The sequence below is a fragment of the Leucoraja erinacea genome, chromosome 7 (assembly GCF_028641065.1).
Source record: "Leucoraja erinacea ecotype New England chromosome 7, Leri_hhj_1, whole genome shotgun sequence".
In the NCBI taxonomy this organism is placed as follows: domain Eukaryota; kingdom Metazoa; phylum Chordata; class Chondrichthyes; order Rajiformes; family Rajidae; genus Leucoraja; species Leucoraja erinaceus.
This window is the reverse complement of record NC_073383.1, coordinates 15,378,408-15,391,880: the sequence shown is the minus strand read 5'-3', so window position 1 is coordinate 15,391,880 and position 13,473 is coordinate 15,378,408. Positions and strand designations below refer to the sequence as shown.

Here is a 13,473-nt window from a genome sequence, read left to right as displayed (position 1 = left end):
CCCGACTAGGGGTGCTATGGAGTTTGTGCGTTCTCCCAGTGACCTGCGTAGGTTTTTTCCGAGATCTTCGGTTTCCTCCCACGCTCCAAAGACGTCCAGGTTTGTAGGTTAATTGGCTTGGTAAACTGAAAAATTGTCCCTCGTGGGTGTAGGATGATGTTAATGTGTGGGGGTCGCTGGTCGGCACGGACCCGGTGGGCCAAAGGGCCTGTTTCCGCACAGTATCTCTAAACCAAACTAAACTAAACTACAGTCACTTGGAACACTGCTCCAGAAACGGGGTGATCATGAAATGACCTTGTTTAGCAAATAAGAAAAATACCAACAAAAATCTAATTAAAACATTTATGAATTTTCAAAATCACAGCTCCAGGTGCATATCACGCAAATAAACTGCATCAGGAAATGTTGATTAAAAAAATACCAATTAAAAAAACATTGCAACTAACCTGCCAGGAACACGAGAGCAGAAGTCTCAACTTAATCTATTTGAAAAAAAAGAGCTGATACCTTCAACACATGCCACTCCCTCGCTACTGCATAAAGACCCAGCCGAAAGCTGTAGGGTTTAGTTTAGTTTAGAGATACAGCATAGAAACAGGTCCTTCAGCCCACTGGGTCCACGCCAGCCAGCAACCACCCACACATCAGTTCTATCCTACACACTAGGGACAAATTACAGGTCAATTAACATAAAAAACCTGTCTAGGAAGGAACTGCAAATGCTGATTTAAACCAAAGATCGACACTAAATGCTGAAGTAACTCAGTGGGACAGGCAGCATATGAGGAGAGAAGGAATGGGTGATGTTTCGGGTCGAGACCCTTTCTTCAGATTAGAGTCAGGGGAAAGGGAAACAAGGGATATAGACAGTAATGTAGTGAGATATAGAACAATGAAATGAAAGATATGCAAAAAAAGTAACAAAGATAAAGGAAACAGGCCATTGTTAGATGTTTGCTCTGTGAGAACAAAAAGCTGGTGCGACCTGGGTGGGGAGGGATGGAGAGAAGGAATGCGGGGGTTACTTGAAGTTAGAGAAATCATTTTTTATACCACTGAGTTGTAAGCTGCTTAAACGAAATTTGAGATGCTGTTCCTCCAATAAACCTGTATGTCTGTAGTTCATAGTGTACTGGCTGTACTGTCTAACCAATAAACTGTATGTCTTTGGAATGTGGGAGGAAACAGGAGCACACGGAGCAAACCCACATGGTCACGGGGAGACTGTATAAACTCCGTACAGACAGCACCGCAGGCAAGATCAAACTCGGGTCCCTGGCCTTGTAAGGGAGCAACTCTACCACTGCACCACTTTGCTGTCCGAGGTCGTAACTCTTAGGGCCTTCTAGTACAGGATCAAAATCTACACCACTCAGCCACTGCTGGCACCAATAACACAGTGGTGCAGTAGTGAAGCTGCTGAATCAAAACTCCAACCAGCTGGGTTCAATCCTGATCTCCGGTACTGTCTGTGTGGAGTTTTCACGTCCTCCTGGTGAATATATGGGCTTCCTTAGTGTGCTCCAACTTCCTCTCTCCTCTCAGAGATCTCCAGAATGATGTGTTCACTGTCCATTTTATTTTACCCCAATGCACAAATTTAATTTAGTTTAGAGAATGAATGGTAGAATCTGGGAGGGAGTTAAAATGAGTCAGGGTAGGTTCAGTTTTCAAAAATGGACGCTTAAAGGGTGAAGCAGCTTCAGTGGCTGAAAAGCCTATTTCACAAGTTTAAATATAAAAACAAGGAAAGACAAGAAACTGCAAATGTTAGCAGCTTAGCACAAAGTGGGGGAGTATATCAGTGGATCAGGCAGCATCTGTGGAAGGAATGGATAGGTGACATTTTGGTCTGAAGAAGGGTCCCAACCCAAATCATCTCCAATCCATTCCCTCCACCTGCTCCGGTACACTTTGGTTTTGATAAAAGCAAGAAGGTTATGCTGAACCTTTATAAAACATTGGTCTAGCCTCAAATTGACTTGGATATTCAATTTGGTTGCCTCATTCGAGGAAGAATGTGAAGAAATTAGAGATGATCCAGAAAAAAATCAGTTGCTGGAGTGAGGGACAGGGACTGAGATAACTTCATAGTTGGAGAAAAGGCTATGGAAATAATCGACAGAAATATGGACCTAGAGACTGGTGGGCAGTTTGTTCCTTTGTGAAGGGTTTGAGGGTTAGGTGTCACAGGTACAAAATAATGGGGAGGAGAATTCATAACAGTGGCCGGAGAATCTTTTATGCAGCGTATGATTGGAATTTGGAATTCCTCAGTCTACATGTGTGATCAAAGGAGGTTCTATTGTGTCCTTCAGAAATGTACTAGAACAGAACAGCATGGGAAAGAGGATGTCATGGTAACTGATGTATTGAAATGCATCACATGTTATACATGTTGTACTTGTGAGAAAGGCCAGGAGGACAAATGTTGGCGGGAAAATAACTGATGGGGGAATAAAACAGCACGTTTGTATTTAATGGTGTGGAATGCATATTTATTATAATCGAATCAAGGTGAGGATTGACAGGGCCCCTCAGCCTGCAATGTTTGTGCCGAATATGATGCCAAGATAAACTAATCTCATCTGACTGTACACGGTCCATATCCCTATACTCCCTGCACTTCCATGTACCTATCTAAAAGCCTCTTAAACCCCACTATCATGCCTGCCTTCACCAACCCTGGCAATGCATTCCAGGCCCCCCACTGCTCTCGGGGTAGAAAAACATGTCCTGCTCATCTCCATTCATCTTTCCCACTCTCACCTCTTGAAAATGCCCTCTAGTTTTGGACATTTCCACCCAGGGAAAAAAAGTTCTGACTGGCTACCATATCAATGCCTTTGCACAGAAAAAACTTGCAAGGCAATGAGAAAAGGCCGGGTGGTGGAACCAGAGAGATGTCCAGACACAATGGACCGAGTGGCCTCTTTCTGTAACTATTCACTGATTCCATGATAGCTATATGATATTATATGAATAGAACATAGACCATTGTTTGGCTGTGTAGTGAGTAAAATACATTTTGACAAGATATAGCACATTGCATGCATCAGTCTAGGGTGGTCATTTTTATGGGAGTCTTAATCTAGAGGGCTTAGGTTTAAGATGAGAGGGGCAAGATTTTATGGGGACAATGTGGGTGGTACATATACGAGCTGCCAGAGATGGGAAAATTACAATGTTTAAAAAGCATTTGGACATATAAATGGACAAGAAAGATTTAGAGAGATATGGCTCAATCACAGGCAAAAGGGATGAACTTTGACATCTTTGTCAGCATGTAGGGGTTGAGTCCTGGCATCTGTTTCCATGCTGTATAACTCCATGAATCAGCAATGCAGGCTCGAACTTTGCCTTAAATAATGTACTGTCTTCCATAAATTCTAAATGCTTTATTTGCATCACGTGGCTTGCCACTCCTTCATTAGTACACATGCTCCGGTCTAAAGCTGCGTAGTTGTAAAGCCTAAAGCACAATTTTCGAGTGTAGGATCAATATCTATTTCACTCCAGCATTGCTCCAGCATTTTGTGTCCATCTTCGGTATAAACCAGCATCTGCAGTTCCTTCCTACACAACTATATAATTGTGTGTAGGAAGGAACTGCAGATGCCGGATTACACCGAAGATTGGCACGGAATGCTGGGGTAACTCAGCGGGACAACTGCATCACTGGGTCACTGCTAACTCGCAGCTGCCATGGCCCGTGTTCAATCCTAATCTCCACTACTGCCTGTGTGGAGTTTGCACATTCTCCCAGTGACTGTGTGAGAGGCGATCAGACCACAGTTGTTCGGCAGTGCACTATGAGGATGGGACCCACTGTCCTGGTGTCACCTTAACTGTGCAATTCGCAATACCTCCACTCTGCTCTGGTTTTGCATTTTTAGCTGTACTGACAGATAACGTATTTGAACAGAAATACATTTTAAAGAGGAGAATATTTCAGTGCCATCAACTGTTATAAAAGCAAATTCTACAAGCAGAGAAATTGATTTCAAACATTTGCCAAAGGCGAAACGGTGACAGAAAAAAACAGACAAATGAAATTAAGTCCAATGTGGAACACGAGACAGAGTCTATTCCTGAAGCCATTGATGGCTGGAAAAAATGGATGTCTTGGTGCTTTGATCGAGAGCAAAAACACTTGGAGGTAACATACTAGGCCGGAGCTCGTGATTAAGTTGAATAGTTTGCATGGTATATTGCTGCTGTCTGCCATGTTCCCCTCTCTCATGTTCTCTTTCTCAGAATATGTTTTAAGCTGTATTGATACATTGCCTGAATGCAATGGTTAAAGTGAGGAATGCATTTCACTTTGAAGCAATTGTCTAAGATACCATGCATCACCAGTGATAGTTCGGAAAGAATGTGATCATGGAAATATTTCATATTCTGGCAAACTTCTCAATGTGAGAGGTTGAGCCACAATCTGTCCACCATCTGGGATCCAAAGAAAGTACTGAGCTCTTTAGTGAGGCAGAGGGTTCTCACTATTAAACCCAGGTAGAATTGCTTGGCTGAATACATGATGGCTCTGGGATGGTTGAGTGAGCGATACTTGATGTTCAGTCACATCAACAATTCTTGTCCCATCATTAACTGATCTTCCGTCAGGTCTTAACCCCATTCTGTAGCCTGTGAGACCCATTGAATGCATTCCTAGGAGACTCTGAATTCAGCTTATGATAAGTTCTAAGAGCAGAATTAAGCCATTCGGCCCATTGAGTCAACTCTGCCATTCAATCAACACTGATCTATCTTTTCCTCTCTATCCCATTCTCCTGCCTTCTCCCCATAACCCCTGACACCCGTTCTATTCAAAGCATCACTTGAAAATGTTAATGAGTGGACTAGGGAATCCCATAAATAACGGGAAAGATCATTGTAGGATCTCTTGGTAAGTGATACAATAAATGAAACAAAGTTCAATGACTGTCAAGTACTAAAGATTTTTGTACATAAAAGCTTTTCCCACGGAGATCCGAGAAGATTGATCGTTCATCAGTGTTCTGTTGGCTTTGAAAACACTTTCCTCGGAAGTGAAGTCTGCCCCAAATTGTACCTGACAGCCACTGCTGTAGAGGCAAGAGACTCATCAGCTTGCAGCTGCCCCGAGTATGCTGATGTGGCCCAGAAAACAATTCCTATAATCCTTGGGTGAGAGTTGCTGGGATGAGCACTAGTAGTGCAGCAACCAGTGTTAAAAAAGGGCTCAGATATTAATTTTGATCGTTTAACTCAACTCAATGAATCACTCCTCTGAACCTCACTGACAATGTATAGCTGCTCTTGACAGAACCTGTCTTTTCACATCAACTCAGGATGAAAGCCAAAATGCTACATTAACACTCTGGGATTGGAACAGCAATGGCAATTACTGTATGACGTGAACTGACTAAGGATGAATATTTGGGTGGGAACAATTACTAACTATCGATGTTACTGTGGTGTTACATCAATTGACTCAGTAAAATGCGTCAGTCTTCGCATACCAGTCACCCACATATTCAACATGATCCCGTGATATAACCATAGCAACCATAACATCAAATGACATAAAAACCATAATAAATCAAGATGGCATGACAAACGGAAATTATTTACCGCAGCACAGTGGTGCAGCGGTAGACTTGCTGCCTAACAAGCCAGAGACCTGGGTTCGATCCTGACTACGGGTGCTGTCTGTACAGAGTTTGTACGTTCTCCCCGTGACCTGCATTGGTTTTCTCCGACATCTCCGATTTCCTCCCACACTCCAAAGATGCACAGCTTTATAGGTTAATTGGCTTGGTATAGATGTAAAACGTCCCTAGCATGTATAGAATAGTGTCAGTGTGCGGGCATTGTTGGTCAGTGCGGACTCGGTGGGCCAAAGCACCTGTCTCTGTGCTGTATCTCTAAACTAACCTAAACTGCCATCACAAGCCTCTTTTCTTTGCTTTGCGTTGGTTTATGTTTCTTCCTAAATATTCACAAGTGACTTATCTTGGTTTAAGATAGATATGTACTACCAGTCTGCGCAGTTTGTTCATTTTGTTTATACACGTGAAAATCTTGGCTGCTTCTCCTTCACTCACATTTCCAGTTCAGTTTCGCTGCCAAAATTTAAGTTGTGCAATTGAAAAGGTTTGTGTCTGCGCCATAATCAACTTTTTTTGCTCTATCAATTTCATGGGATGCAGAATTTTTCTGTTCCTAAATGTGTTTCCACAGGTTTCAGATTGTGTATTGATCCAGCTTCCCCTGTCTCTTCACATTCTTCAAACTGTAAGTTCCAACATTATTGTCCTGTTGCAATACCACTGATTAGCAGAGCAAAAGCAAATGGTCAGCAGAAACACGCCAGTGGCTGTTGTTTTTCTACGATGAGGGAAGCAACATGACTGGAATTATCTGTTCTATTTATACATGAGTTTATACTGCTCAGTCATTGCATGATGATGAGGCAAGAGACATCTGTGGGAGATCATTTCTAATGGTTAATAAAATGAGCAGTTTCTTCATTTACATCCAAATTTCTATTGTTGCATTATTTTTTAATTATTTAATTGTGGGGGTGGTGGTGGGAAGGGGGTGGTTGTTGATTTTGGGCAGAAGAAGCTTACATCGCTCAATATAATAAAATTAAAATTAGTGTTTTTCAATTTTACCCATTTTGCTAAATGTGCCTCGGTGTAATTGTTTGCTGGATAAGATTGATGGGTTAATCATCTAAGGCAACAAGCATTGGATTATGGTGATTTATTTAGCAATACTACTGCAAGAACAAGAATAGGATATCTTGCATCCAGCGGAAAAGAAATGCGAACAGCCATTTCCAGGGGCCATCAATAACTTTGATTGGCCATGCTTGGTTTCAGTGGTTTGGTTACTGAAAGGAACCCTGCATGTATTGGCTCCATCAGCCAGAAAATACAAAAGCTTGAAAGCATATACCACCAGATTCAAGAACAACCTCTTCTCCCACTGTTATCAGACTACTGACCGATCCTCCCTTAAGCAAAGCATATGGTCCCGATCTCCTAACCTACCCCACAGAAGGCTGTGGAGGCCATCAATGGATATTTTTAAGGCAGAGGTAGATAGATTCTTGATTAATATTGGTGTCAGGAGTTAAGGGGAGAAGGCAGTAGAATGGGGTTAGGAGGGAGAGAGATCACCCATGATTGAATGGTGGAGTAGACTTGATGGGCCGAATGGCCAAATTCCTTTCCTATCACTTATTGTGGCCCTTGCACTTTTGTCATCTGCACTTTCCTGTTATTCTAACACTATTATGCTGCAATACTATATTCTGCACTCTGGCATTGTTCTCCTTGCACCACGTATTGTACCTGCGTGTGGCTTCATTGTACTCGTGTATATTAAGAATTGACTGAATAGCAAACAAACAACATTTTACACTGTATCGCCGTATAGGTGATAGTAATAACCCAATATCTATAATTGCTAGTTGCTGAGAGCACATGTACATGTGAACAACATCAGCCAAATAACCTATCCATTTTGTCAACATCCCAGTGAATATATTAATGGGCATTTTGCTCATGGATATTTTAAGCTGACCGAGTATAAAACAGCTTGATTCTATTTTGTAAGAGACATTTAAACATATTGATGTTAAGTTAAATAGCATCTATCTTAAGGTTGAGAGTCTGATGAGAGTGCACAACAATCCCACTGGTTGAAATTTGCCTGCCTCGTCCCACCTATTCCCAAAGGCTAAAGACGCTGAGTAATCAGAAAAGAGTCACGCACTCTTAGAAGGCAGAGAAAAAGGAGATAAACAAAAAGTTAAAAATCATGGAGTCATAGCCATGCAGGCCCTTCAGCCCAACTCGATCAAGATGCCCCTTAGAAGCAAGTCTCATTTGTCCATGTTTGGCTCATATCCCACTAACCTTTCCTTTCCATGAAAAGGTTCCTAATATAAAAATCACATTAAAAAAAACAGGTATTAAACCTGTAGGATTAAAACTTCACACTTGCGGTTAAGTATTTTTTGTGCTGGAAAGAATGACTGACAGTAGTTAACACATTAAAATACACTTTAGAGAGGGGTGAACATGACTTGATCTTTTATATCAAGGTGGTTGCTATTCATGCCATCAATATGGCAACCACAATATAGACTACATATCATAGGAAGGAATATCATTGGTTCTTTTCACAAAATTAATTGTGAAAGAGAAAAAGGAAACTAGATGGCTAGCAGGAGGAGCATAAACATGATCAAGGACATGTGGGCTGAATGACCTGTTTGCTTGCTGTAAACAGTCTCTATTAAAACCTAATGGGCCAGCAGAAAATATTGCCCAATGTTTTTATTTTTGCAACATTACATCTAGCCATTTACATATATGGCTCCACCAAACGCTGCAGAACTGTTGCTGCAGAATAAGGCATCTTCTTGTATTCTCACCATTACCTTGATAGCAAACGTTGGCTTATTTTTTTATTCTTCCATAAATCCCTCTAAAAGTAGGTGCTAGATTTTGTGGTAGAAATAAAAATAAGACTAACAGGGCTTAAAACACTAAATGCAAGCCTCTGTAAATCACAGAAAAAAAAAAAGTTGTACTCTGAGATGCTCATCCTATCCTAAAGCCCCACAAAAGCTGTATCCTATCCCGTGGATACTGTATATCAGGGACCTTTATATAGAAGTTATACCTGCCAGAAAAGGTTCTAGTTTTTTCATTCCAAAATAAGCAACTTTCAACAATATAAGTCTTAATAATTGCCAAACTGTACTGAGAATTAATTTTGTGTAAGAAGGAACTGCAGATGCTGGTTTAAACCGAAGATAGACACAAAAAGCTGGAGAAGAAATGGGTGACGTTTCGGTCGAGACCCTTCTTCAGACCCAAACATCACCCATTCCTTCTCTCTAGAGATGCTGCCTGTCCCGCTAAATTACTCCAGCTTTTTGTGTCGATCTTGAGAATTAATTTTGACAGATACAGAGTCTTATTCCTTCAGATTTTATTTAGTGATAATTAAATATAGATTTAATTAACATTTGAATGACCTTACGTTTATTTCATTTCTGTTTATTTCCCCCAATACCTTTCCTCTCTCCTTCTCGTGATTTTGTAATCCGTGAATATTTTGCTCAGATCTGTTCAGATTTGACATTATACTTTAATATTATAACTTCCTGGTTCAGAGTCTGCAAGGCTGTATAATGATTCTTTAATCAGATGACTTAACGAGTCACGGACATGTTTGCTAATTCCCACAGGTTTGATTAGCAAACAGCAGTGAACCTTGTTCGAGGCTGACAGGAGCGACTGTAAGAATCTACAGAAGTTTACACTACCGGCTACAGGCCTTCAGCTCAGTGGCACCTAGATAACCAGATTCAAGACCTTAATTCACCAACTTAAAAATCTCATTGAGATAAGTTCACCTACCTTTCGCTTTGCATTTGGCCAGACATTGTTTCTTGGTTTCAAAGTTGTTTTCATTTCCACCACATCCACCGTAGATAAACTCTTCACATTTCAGGGTTGAGATGTTGTAGAAATATTTTTTGAACAAACCATTACAGCGTCCAGGGTCCGCACGGAATACACATATTTCATTGCCGTATGGCAGATCAGGAAGCATGTCTTCTGCATAAAAAGAAAGGGTTGGTGAGATTAAACAAATCAGATAATTTGTTTCAAGGTAAAATTGCATTCTGTCATATTTTATGTAAATTATAAGTTCAAGTTTAGAAGAATGAGGGGGGACCTCATTGAAACATTCAGAATAGTGAAAGGCTTAGATAGAGTGGTTGTGGAGAGGATGTTTCCACTAGAGAGTTAGATTTTGCTCTTAGGGCTAAAGGAATCAAGGGATATGGGAGAACGCAGGAATGGGGTACTGATTTTAGATGATCAGCCATGATCAGCCATGCTCAAAGGGCCGAATGGACTACTCCTGCACCTATTTTTCTATGTTTCTGTATGGTCGGGAGAATAGGGACCCAGAATGGGTCATGCTTGGAATAATTTAAATCGATCAGCTGCCCAAGTACATGGGTGATGCCTCAGGTGTGAATGGCATTATGGAAGGCATAGAGTGGATGTGGAGAGGATGTTTCCACAGGTGGGAGAGTCTAGGACTGGAGGTCATAGCCTCAGAATTACAGGACGTTCTTTTAGGAAGGAGATGAGGAGACATTTCTTTAGTCAGAGGGTGGTGAATCTGTGGAATTCTTTGCCACAGAAGGCTGTGAGACTGTCAATGGAGAGGGAGTTAGATGTGGCCCTTGTGGCTAAAGGGATCAGAGGGTATGAAGAGAAGGCAGGTACGGGATACCGAGTTGGATGATCAGCCATGATCATATTGAATGGCGGTGCAGGCTCGAAGGGCCGAATGGCCTACTCATTTTCCATGCTTCTATGTTTCTATCTTTGGAATGTGGGAGGAATCCAGAGCACCTGAAGAAAACCCACATGGCCACAGGGAGAACATACAACCTCTGTGCAGATAGCACCCACAGTCAGAGTATAGAAGTTGAGTATAGAAGTTGGGATGTAATGTTAAAATTGTACAAGGCATTGGTGAGGCCAATTCTGGTGTATGGTGTACAATTTTGGTCGCATTATAGGAAGGATGTCAACAAAATAGAGAGAATACAGAGGAGATTTACTAGAATGTTGCCTGGGTTTCAGCAACTAAGTTACAGAGAAAGGTTGAACAAGTTAGGGCTTTATTCTTTGGAGCGCAGAAGGTTAAGGGGGGACTTGATAGAGGTCTTTAAAATGACGAGAGGGATAGAGTTGACGTGGATAAGCTTTTCCCACTGAGAGTAGGGAAGATTCAAACAAGGGGACATGACTTGAGAATTAAGGGACAGAAGTTTAGGGGTAACATGAGGGGGAACTTCTTTACTCAGAGAGTGGTGGCTGTGTGGAATGAGCTTCCAGTGAAGGTGGTGGAGGCAGGTTCGTTTTTATCATTTAAAAATAAATTGGATAGTTATATGGACGGGAAAGGAATGGAGGGTTATGGTCTGAGCACAGGTATATGGGACTAGGGGAGAATACGTGTTCGGCACGGACTAGAAGGGTTGAGATGGCCTGTTTCCGTGCTGTAATTGTTATATGGTTATATGGTCAGGATCGAACCCGGGTTGAACCTCTATCACTATGTCAACTGTGCCGCCCATGTTATGTACAAACTTCATCTGGGCCTTTTTAACACCTGATAATTCTCCCCTTAATGTGTAGGTATTGAGGAAAAGCTGTTTGGTTTGGTAAAGAAAAGTGAAATGAGCAGGCTGAGAATACTACCCAGGCTGATACGCAAACTAGTCAACCACAAAGCACCAAAGCCAGAAAATGTTACACGAGAACAGCTATTCTCAGTCATTTTTAAAAGTAGTTTTTGCGGAAGGGAGTATTGTTGGCACAGTCAGCATTTATTGACCATAATAAATTACAACCTTGGCATTGTTGGACTTATCTTATTTTCTGAATTCAGCTTTCAATATTCTACTGCATGGATTCTTGATGAAAATGTCCAAACCTGTTGCCAGCCCCTAAACATCACCAATGTCATTGTGAACTATTCTCTGCAGCACCGAAAATGAGGAGAAGCAAAATTTTAAAGGGGAAAAAAATATTTTGAAGACTTCCTGGGAGGATTCGGGAAACTATTTAACCATTCTATTCCTACTACTACATGGTGGCCGAAATGGATTTATTAAAACCTCTCATCGTGTTTTTACAATCAAAGTTTAAAGGGATGCTGGGCTTTTCATCCAAGTAGCTACAAGATAAGGCAAAAAAAAAATCATGCTCCAACTATACAAAACTGTGGTTAAACCACAACTGGAATTTGGAAATTTAGTTCTCTGACTGACACATCTAATGAAGGAAATATTGCTACAGTTACAGCTACGATTTAGATAGTCACATGTACCGAGGTACAGTGAAAAGCTTTTGTTGTGTGCTATCCAGTCAGCAGAAAGACAGTACAGTACATGATTACAATCGAGCCATTTACAGCGTATAGATACATGATAAGGGAATAACGTTTAGTGCAAGATAAAGCCAGCAAATCTGATCAAAGATAGTCTGAGGGTCACAAATGAGCTAGATAGCAGTTCAGGATTGCTCACTGGTTGTGGTAGGAAGATTCAGTTGCCTGACAACAGCTTAGTCTTATTATTGGTCTTATAGGAAGCTGTTTGGATTTTCTAACAACATAGAAAGGTCTCATTCAGCTCACTGAGTTCATGAAACCTTTCAAGGACACATTCCCTTGGGGCCCATTCCCCCTCTCTTTATTTCTCCAAAACCTCTGCAGCCTACTCTGTATCGCACATGCCAGTCAACTCCCCTTTTATTTTTTCTTTGCTCCATTTACACACACTAAAGACCATTGTACGACACTTGATTCAGCTACTAGCATATCATTGGAACGTGGGAGGATATCCCAGCGCCCAAAGAAAGCCAACACAATCATGGAGAGAATCTGAAATGTGTACAAACAGAAGTCGATTCAACCCAGGTCCCTGGAAGAGTGAGGCAGCAACATTAACTACTGTGCCACCATATTCAATGTTTAATCAAACCTGATGCTTTTAGTTCATTTCTAATCGTCCTTGAGAAGGTGTTTTGCCTTCTGGGGTCACTGCAGTCCAACATAAACTTGTTAGTCCAAGCACTGCATAGATTTACTCGACATACATCCGAGGTCCAAGGGCTAGATTACAGCAGTGATGACAGAAACCAATCTTCTGGATTGAGAAGATTATAGCCTTTGATTGAAATGTTCAAGACGTTAAGGATAACTGATAGCAAAAAAAATGTTTCCACTGGTTTGGGGATCTTGGTTATCTCTGATAACTAGAAAATAAGCACAAAATTGTGGCAAGCAAATAGAAAAGCACAGATGCTGATTAAAAATGGAATTGCCTATATTTCTAAAGACTACAAGCTTTCATTTCTGCAACTTACTCAGGTTGTCACCACAATCTGATTCTTATTAGTCTATAATGTGATGATTATCAGGTAGTATCCATCCATGACAAATTAATTCCAGAGATATGCATTCAACTACAATTCTGCCAGTTTAAGATGCAGAATCTGGAATGCCCAGAAAATCTTTAAGCCCGTGGTATAATAAGTGAATTGGCTCAGTCCTCTGGGTTCCTGTATGTCGGAACTGATGCTGATAACATACAGTGGTCAGGCTTCCCCTAACAGAGCTTTTCTCAATACAATGCACACACAGGCACATCAATGCCTCAGAAAAACTATCTCAAGGGAAATTGCATCTGTCGCAATCTGCTGCATCTTGCACAGTTCTTAAAGTGCTAACCTACCAGTTGACTCCCCTTGAGTATGGACATTATAAGTTGTAAGGTAGGCAATCATTTGCTCTGAGGATGGGGATAACCCACTCACAATTTGAGGAAAAGAAAAATAATTAAACTCAGAGATAATGAAATGTTTAACTCCA

The 13,473-nt window shown here is 41.2% G+C and overlaps 1 protein-coding gene across 1 annotated transcript in view; it reads right to left on the bottom strand.

Annotated features, from left to right (window-relative positions):
* LOC129698670 (carboxypeptidase inhibitor SmCI-like) overlaps positions 1–13,473 on the bottom strand; it is a 43,363-nt gene that overhangs the window by 21,803 nt on the left and 8,087 nt on the right. Inside the window, exon 2 of the mRNA XM_055637823.1 lies at positions 9,429–9,629. Coding sequence (XP_055493798.1) covers positions 9,429–9,629 — 201 coding nt within the window. The remainder of the gene's footprint in view (positions 1–9,428; positions 9,630–13,473) is intronic.